General features: G+C 36.7%; 1 protein-coding gene across 1 annotated transcript; it reads right to left on the reverse strand.

Moving 5' to 3' along the window:
* Positions 1–3,344: 3,344 nt before the first annotated feature.
* On the reverse strand, positions 3,345–8,145 carry LOC756155 (cornifelin homolog B). Its single transcript, XM_030991423.1, has 5 exons — positions 7,784–8,145; positions 6,582–6,695; positions 6,013–6,100; positions 5,263–5,399; positions 3,345–3,655 (listed from the first exon to the last, which is right to left on the reverse strand). Exons 2-5 carry the CDS (start codon positions 6,690–6,692, stop codon positions 3,548–3,550), a joined length of 444 nt encoding a protein of 147 aa, XP_030847283.1. The 5' UTR covers positions 6,693–6,695; positions 7,784–8,145; the 3' UTR covers positions 3,345–3,547.
* Positions 8,146–9,510: the final 1,365 nt, after the last annotated feature.

Here is a 9,510-nt window from a genome sequence, read left to right on the forward strand (position 1 = left end):
CTCTATCTCTCTCTATCTCTCTCTCTATCTCTCTCTCTCTCCCTCTCTCTCTCTCTCTCTTCTCATCACTCCTCTTTCTCTCCATTTCTCTTTCTTCTTCTTTTTGCTCCCCTTCTTCTTTGCCGTCAATGCGGGGGAGGGGGCAGCCGTTTTGTCCCGTATGATTTTTTTTTTTATAAAGGAAAGTAGAGATTTTCCCTAATGTGATCATTTTCTATCTTCCAATAAGGTACGATTATTCCTATCTTTAACATGAATTGCGAACAGCCAAAGTCAACAAGTGCCTTTTTCAAAGAGAAGAGTGTAATTTCATCTATTGTCCATCTCGCTTCCATTTTTTTTCGGTTGTCTATATTTATTTAGTTATTTGGTATTATTTCAACAGGGTAGTTACTAGTTAGTAGTTAAAATACTATTGTACTTGGAGGCCCTGCATAACGTAAACAATAAAGAAGACGTACAATCATGTAAACATAATTATTATCTTTATTGGGCTAGCACTTTTCCACAGAAGAAAAGAAAAATAAATTTTATAAATTTATTACTGAATGAATTATGTTAATGATAATTGTGGCCACAACGGGCCAATTACAATTTCATGTAACTATTGTAGTTATAATAACTAAAGAACATTATTGAATTACTATAATGTCTGATGTTGGGGTTGGCCAAACTATGTGTACTAATTACATCGATGTGGGCATCTTTCCTTTTTAACATCCCCCTATCCCTCTCTCTCTCTCTCTCTCTCTCTCTCTCTCTCTCTCTCTCTCTCTCTCTTTGTGTCTCTATATTGTGTCACTCTCATCATAGTTGTGCTTCAATCTATCAAATACTCTTCAATCATTTTCATTTTTATAAAACTCAAAGCCAGAACGCAAAGAAAATATTGAAAGAAAGTTACTTTCATAGATTTTTTAATGAAACCGTTTTATAAAAATACGAAATCATATCACATTAAATCTCACAGCAGGTTTAGCTAATAAAAACACATTGGTTAGGCATACGCGATGATAATATTTACAAAAAAACGGGCAAGAATAACGAAAAGAATCGAAATACTATAATATATTACTTACACTCTAAAAACTGAAATGTTAAATGGCAATTTAAAAGGGCCGAGGAGTGACCACTCTTTCAAAATGTCAGATTGTTTCTTTTAACCTGCTAGATTTAACCTTTATAGTGTTGGATCCAGCATGTTCAAAGTGTTAATCTGCCATTCTGAAAGAGTGGTCACTCCTCGGCCCTTTTAAATGGTGATTTAACATTTCAATTTTTAGAGTGTACTTTACTAACAAGTAACGGTGAAGTCGATATAAATTTCGGACCATACACAATAATAAACAAAATTAATACTCAATAAACTATTTTATAATAGGCCCATTGATTAAAAAGAAATAAAGACAATATACCCTTTCTGCGAAAAGTGCAATGCAAAACCAAATGGGACTTTACGATGACACCGACTGTTACCAACACTTCAACAATAAATGACTAAAGCCCGGCGCACACTATACACGATCCAACTGCGATCCGATTCTTGAAGAAATTCAAATTCCAATCGCATTAGCTATGGAAATCTGATCAAAGAATTTTGATTTAGATTGTAAATAATGTTAAGAATACTATATTTAAAAAATGGATTCTATCTATCTAGACAGAATAAATGCCGAATCGGCTTCAGATCGTAGAAAATCGTATACTACTAATCTGACGTCACTACGATTTGAAGCCGATTTAGATCACCCCTCCCCCCCCCCCCTTCTTCAAGGTAGCTTGAAATCCCCTAAAATGTAGATTATTATTAATCACATGACTAATCCGTTCCTCGGTCATTAAGATGTATTAATGTTCAAATAAAATGCGGTTGTAAATTCTTTCAAAATCGGATCGCAGTCGGATCGTGTAGTTGTCGCTTGGGCCAACATTAATTTTGAGAATAGGTGTGAAGAAGTTGTAGCGGGCCAGTCCACGGCCATTTGTTTTCCGTACGACTCCCGGGACGATACCAAGCACTGTAGAATTCTGAACGTAAATTGACATCAGAAGTGTCTTTTCAACTTCATTACGGTCAGCTGTGGTATATATTAGGGCTATTAAATAACTTAATGCAATGATCTGGAGAGTGTTTCACAAAGACTAAGATCGACTTTAAGTTGGACTTACCTATGGCAGACCTTATGCAAGTGGTTGCTCTCACCAGGTCTCTCAACTATGAGCTTACGGTAATATATTTCCTTCAATAATGAACTATCAAAAAAGGTATATTCTGTAGATTTGGAAGCACGATTTGTACGTCCCTTGAGAGACCAATACCAGTAAATCGGAGCAATCAGTGGTGGCATGAACATGCAGCCTGCCATAGTTAAGTCCAACTTAAAGTCGATCTGTGTCTTTGTGAACACTCCCCAGATATACTAAAATCTTAGATGTGGTCTGTGACGTATGGGACAAAATGGCTTAGCCCAAGTACAACGAAGCACGGTAACGATCTTTTAAATTATAGAATTTGAAATTCATAGTTACTTTGTCTGATGGCATAACGATCGAAAAAGATATTGCTATATAGTTTGTATAAATTGTAAACGTAATGTGAGTTCTTAATGTAGTATGGAAATTAGTTAATTGTTTTTTTTTCATATACTTACTTTTGCGGCAAAAACATGAGCTTTCATAATACTTTTGGTACCGGTAAAGGAGATATACTCATTATGCTCATTACGCACCAGGAATTATTATATCATGAAAGCCAAACAAATTTTGAAGTTATCAACTTGCATTTGTGAAATAATATGCTCGACTCAAATGTGGAAGGCAACAATTTAATATTGTGTACATATGCGGTATTATATATAGTGGATTATAATATTTATCCCATATATGAGATCCATTTTGATTTTAAAAAATTGCTTAAAATTCAAATCATTAATAGCATTAGATATCATACATACAACATCGTTAGCGGCAAAAGCAAAATGTACCATAGGTTTATCCTACTTTCTGTATGTATTGGTGATATTTTTTGTTGTGGGGGGGGGGGGGGGGTAGTTCAAATTAGGGGTCACTTCATTTTATTCGTTTATTCAGTTCTGAATACAATAATAAATCAATATATATTAAAAGATATACGAATAAATACATTTATAAACTTATTTTAAACAGAACTGGCCAGGGCTCCAAGATGCCAACATGCCTTGTGAGCCCTGCTTAAATACAAAATGTACAAGCAAAACAAAATATAAAGACATAAATAGGGGTTCCACCTTACTTGTAACGGAAATATGCGCACATAATTACTGAATCCACTCTCGAAAGAGTAATTCAGTCACTACTTCGGTTTCCGGCATAATTTGGAGTGGATTTAACCCCAAAGGAAGTAATCCGTCCTGAATAGAAGATTCCCACTCCTCTGTATCAGGAGAGTACAAGTGGTGTCAGATATAAACAATAATAGAATAATACAGCTTTGAACATGTCTTTGGTCACTGAGCTATAGGAGACTCCTCCTATATGCACGTCATTCATCGGTGAAGATGTGCCGTTGCTATGGTAACGCATCACCGTCCTGTATCATCTTGATTTCTCTAGCCAGCTGACACTGAGCGCAGCAGGGACACAGTGTGGTCACCACGCAGTCATTCATTACAGAACCCTGGATATGATGAAAGAGATTCAAAGAATATGATTGACAGTATAACAGAATGGTGATTGTTGTTGACGACGACGGTGATAATTATGATGATAACAACAACAACAACAACAAAAACAAAAACAACAACAACTACTACCATTGAAGAAGAAGAAGAAAAAAAGAAGAAAAAAAAAAAGAAGAAGAAGAAAAAGGATAGAAAGAAAGATGATCATATTGAACAAATCAATAAAGGAACTGAGCTATGATAGTAAGAAGGAAAGATAAAATCCCCATTCGGGGGCGTCGATCAATTTCATAACCTTGGAAGGAAGCACACCCATTGATCAGAATCAAACATTGAATAGTATGTAAACCCGATGAATCAAGTAATTGAATGCACCCAACAATCGATACCCTTTTAATGACTTTTTAAGAAGAGCTGCTATTTGCTACACATCGAATACAAGAGTAAATGTTATATACCTCACTTAAGAAATCCAGCCATCTGATTGGTCGAATTGCATTCATAAACTTCAACTGTTCCTGTAAAATTCCCGGTAACCATGCATAAAACATTTAATATTTTTAATAACCATGGTTATTAAAAAAATAGGTCAGCCTCCATGGTTACCCCATAGGTTTACATGTTAAAAAATGGTTTGAGCGATCGAGGATACCGTATGTGTGCGAAGGATTGGTCGGTAATTTCAATACAATTGAATCTCGATCGATCTTACCGACAATTTTATCTTGCATTGTTGACATGAAGACGAAAATAAACTTCCAAAAACAAAAAAAACAACATCTGCCGATAGATCTTGATCTAAGTTCGTGCCAATATGCATTGCAAAAGTAAAAGAAGGGTGCTTTTGCGAAGCATTCATCACGCCGAAGCCGGTTTCAATCCATTTTAATGTATATATTGTACAAAACTGCCTTGCATGTGAATAGCGCGCGATGGCCGAGTGGTGTAAGGCGTTGTTGTAAGATTCAACACTCATTGTACGCAAGAGTTCGACTCTCACCTTCGACAAGAAAAAAAAGTATTTTTTATTTTTTATTTTTTAGTCTATTTTTTTTTCGGCATATAAAAGTATTAATGACTGCTTTAATATTCGAGAAATAGTTGTTTTCATACGCTCTCGGGAAGGTTACAATTGGGCTATTCCCCTCGGCAAGCCTCGGGGAATAGCACAATTCTAACCTTCCCTTGAGCGTAATAAAACAACTATTTCTCTCAAAGCAGTCATTAATACTATATTCTATGACATGCAGACATAGGCCTAGCGGTGTTTAACGACAATTGCTCCTGTGACAATCGCTCAGTGTAATTTCCTACACCAAACGAAATCCTAACTTTCACCCTGGACCCGACACTAACCCTAAACCTAACTTAAAACCCAAAGGTAACTCCAACCCAGACATTAAACTTCTGACGACATAAAGCCCAAAGCAATATTATTGTCGTGAGAGCAAAATGTCAGAACAAGAGAGTTATACTTTAGTACAGGAGGGACAGAAACAATCTGCTTTTTCCACAACAGACTGAGAAAGAAGCTACATTATACATTCGCCCAATTTCACGACCTCAAACATGAAATTTGACGCCATTCTAGCACTGCACTCACCTCGATGTTGTGTCGCCCCCTGAGTAGTGTCCTGAGGATCAGGTTTGAGAAAGGAACACATGCCCCTGCTAGCAGACTCTCCCCCATCGATGAGGCTATGAAACACATGTGACAGGGTACAAACGTCCCCATCAAACCTGATAATGAAACGAAATGTATCATGAACAATGTTTTAAGATAATTAACATGTAGGCCCCAAAAGTAACTAATACCAAGTATTATATAAGCATTGTAGTTTAAGAGCATGTAGGTATAACAAAAAGCACAAAGTTAAAATATAAGATTCCATATAATTTTCATAAGGATAAACATTGGTGCCGCTCTAAAGAGAGGTAAGGGTATAAGGTTATAAAGCTACATAAGCTAAATCCCCACCCAATATTTTTGGTTGGCAAATCGATCTTTTTCGTCCGTAAAATTGCAAGCTTTATATTTATACTTTTTAGAAAAGTGTCGAGATCTGAGGAATCTGCCCTTGATGTTGGCATACTTTCCCCGAAAATCAGCCATGAATGTCCTTAAAACGCTTTTGTATGTGATCTCTTTCCTGGTGAATTCGCTTCAAATGTCCTAATTCTAGGCCAGCGGGAACGAGTTGGAAAGAATTTAGCTTCCCCTAGAAAGCATCTCTCAAAAGGAAGGGGTCCGTCAGATCAGACGTCTCTTCAATTTATAACAAAAATATAGAACAAGAGACGCAAAGAAAGGCAAAAGGATGATTCTTGAAAACACATTTTTAGTATTACTTACATGTGTTCGTATCTTTAGTGCAACTGAAGAGCCCAGTAGACCACAGTCTTCGCTTGCCATTAGGATATGTCCACGGGTAGAGAGGGGTCTAGAAGATATAACAAAAGATAATAATTATTTGAAGGACATGTATGATATTAGAGATATTATCTAGATGGTCTCGTCTACATCAATTCTAACATTAATTATTACTAATTGCGGTGATAAGGATAACACGCCATGCTAATCCAAATATCAGAGTATTAGAATATCAATATCTTTAAATGCCAGCTTGTGTTTATCAGTCATAACATTTATCATAGAAAAATCTAAGATCTAATCATATCAGTTACCCCATCGTTCTATTTTTTGTTGTTGTTGCTGTAGATTATTTTGTTTGCGCAATACAATAATAATAAATAAAAACGGTGCTTATATCAAGCGATTTCCACCGAAGTCTCTAAGCGGCATATTAATAGTGTTGTCTTTCATGCTATATACACCTTTTGCATTTTTTGATTAAGTTCATACTTTGGAATATAATACTGTGAATAGATGCTTTGAATACACAAAATGTAATTTGTGTTTACCTCATTGGTTTGCCGATCTATAGATGTTTGTGACATATCAACCTGCTCTTGGCTTCTTCTGGGTTGAGCAGTGATCGGATGCCACTCGAAGGACATGGCTACTGACGACATCAACTAAAAACAAAACAAAAGGTATGAACTTGGGGGATTGTAAGAAGAAGAAAAAAACACTACAAAGAAAGGGCTCAAATTTGCACCATATAATGTTAGTGCTCCGACTTATGCTAGGGCGACAGTTTCTCTGGATTTCATTTCGGCAAAGAAAAGAACACGAGAGACAGATACGAGAAACCAATTATAGCACAAAGGAAGGATGAATGAGTTGACTGACTTCTCCATGTTTATCCAAAAATAATGAGACTGGCTAAATCATGTTTAAAGCCAAACAACGAATAAGGAAGATTATGGAGCAAGAAGCGAGAGAAAGAGAAAGAGGGAGAGAGGGGGAGAGAGAGAGAGAGAGAGAGAGAGAGAGAGAGAGAGAAAGAGAAGAGATATTTAGGGAGAAAAAAGAAGAGGTCATGAGGGAGTGGGAGGGTGGGAAGGCAGGGGCGGATCTAGCTTTTTGCTAAGGGGGGGGTTGACCAAAATAATGACGATGCGGAGCATCGTCCACGAGCCGCGAAGCGGCGAGCCGATTTTTTGGGGGGTGTTTATTTGAACCCCGTAAGTGATGTTTTCCTGGCATCTATTAACACAATGGAGACCATAAAAAGCAGTGCATGATAACGTCTTTTTAAATCAAGTAACAGTTTAATACATAGTTATATCCAGAGTTATCATGTGTTTGGTTAAGTTACCAGATGAGTTGAATATCTTCTCACAATATTTGCACTTGAAAGGGTTTCTCTCAAGCGTGCGTTCTTTTTTCTTTCTTTTTTTCTTTTTTTCTTCTTTTTTTTTTTTTTTTTTTTTTTTTTTTTTTTTGGGCCGCCCAAGGGGGGGGGGGGTTGCAACCCCCCCAACCCCCCCCTGGATCCGCCACTGGAAGGGGAGAAGGTAGAGGGGTGAGGGAGGGGAGATATGAGAATGGAAAGATGCGCGTAGTATATATGCTTTGAAGAATAACAATATATTACAACACATGAAACGTTGTTTACCGCTGAATTATAGGAACTGTATAGTTCTACGGGTGTATATACACACGTTATCTCTTAAAGATGGCTAAAAGCAAATACAAAACTCGAATAAAGTACACTTACCGGTTCCGAAGTTAATAGCCAAACAGACTCGTTGCTTGATACAAAGTGTTCACTGTATTCTATCCAATGTATACAAGTTCCAGATTGTTATTGCGTTGACGAAAAGATGGACAACATGAGCAATGGATAATAATGAACAACCTGAAAATATTTTCAACACTTAAAGCAAGTTTCAGAATCGTTCTCTAGCTGTCAATTTATCATTTTATCCCGTCAAGAATATTGATACTTCTATCTGTTTTCGAGGTACTTCAATCACAACATCCACTTCACTGTCTGAGCACTTCTAAGCTGTTTGTGTGGTGTTTTACAGACGAACAGACCTGCATGCGAAGGTGTATCTTTTTACTTCTCTGTTTGTGTAAATCTATCTATTCTTCTGCAGGAAACACAATAGAAGAAAGTGAATAGCGCACAGCCAGGGACGTCAAACATATTCACTGGTCTTTCTTCTCCGTCACTGGAGCGAAGAGGGTTGTTTCTTTTGAAAAGGGATTTATATATTTTCTGCGTCAGAATAGATACATACTTGTAATGGTGGGGAAGTGGGCGTTACGAGGTGAGGGGTATTATTTCTTTTGTAACTCCTTTGTCGACGACCAGCAATATATTATTTTGTTTGCTGCCAGAGCATTTTATACATTCCACCAGTTTCAATTTGCTAGGGCTAAAGGCTTTTTGTCATATAAAGTTGATATAATGCCCACTTCGAGAGCTGTGTCAATTATCCCCCCCCCCCCAATTAAACAAAAGTTTTAAAAAGACAATCGTCTGGTTAGAAAAAACATCAAATATATAATTGAAATAATTTGCTAACTTATATCAGCATAATTATAATGATAAATATTTTTAAGTGTGTATGCCAAATGAATATTTAGATAAATCTGAAAATGTCGATAGTGTATTCAGATCGTCTAGTCTGGTAGCTACCCCGCCCCCCCCCGCCATTCTCTAATTGTATTTTATTGTTCCAAAGGATCATTTTAACACTACCCTATACTATTCAACCTCCTCCTCCTCTCTCAAATATGTCGTCTTCATCTTCCTTTTTTTCTTCAAAGAATTTATATCATTTAAGTCCTCGGTATGTACTAGAGTTAGGTGAATTCCATATCCATATAATCTCTCTCTCTCTTTCCTCCCTTATTTCATCTCTCCCCTCTCTCTCTATCTTCTTGATTCTCCTCTTTCTTCTTTCATCTCATCGCATCCTGTGTCTCCTTAACTGATCCTTATAATTCGCACTTCTTCTCTCAATCTCTTTCTTTTAATATATTATCCACATCCCATTTCCGCAGAATGGACTGTTCTTGAGACTAATATTTGAAGGCAATTACTGCATTTTGCAAAAAACCTGATTTAAACAACAGTTGGGGTTTTCTTTTCACTGCCATACTAGTTCTTTGTCTCTCTCTAGCTCTCCCTCTGTCCCTTTAAGTCATCACAATTAGTCTTGAGTATTGGTAATGACAAATTTCAGATTGGGGCCATTCCATGGTAACTCGCGTTACACTTAATGGGTACATTGACACGATAATGTGCCTATATCTTTAGAACTGCTAGGATCTACAAGATACTTTTTTCAAACATGGACAGGGTAGATATAGAACAACTGAATGAAACAAAAAAGAACATTGAAGAACAAACATTTTTAGATTCTTGGATTATTGAATTTCGGTAACTCGCGTTACAAAAAAAGGACGTGGTCAATTCTACGAGACCCTCTT

Source organism: Strongylocentrotus purpuratus, unplaced genomic scaffold (genome assembly GCF_000002235.5).
Source record: "Strongylocentrotus purpuratus isolate Spur 01 unplaced genomic scaffold, Spur_5.0 spur5_scaffold_2, whole genome shotgun sequence".
NCBI classification, from domain to species: domain Eukaryota; kingdom Metazoa; phylum Echinodermata; class Echinoidea; order Camarodonta; family Strongylocentrotidae; genus Strongylocentrotus; species Strongylocentrotus purpuratus.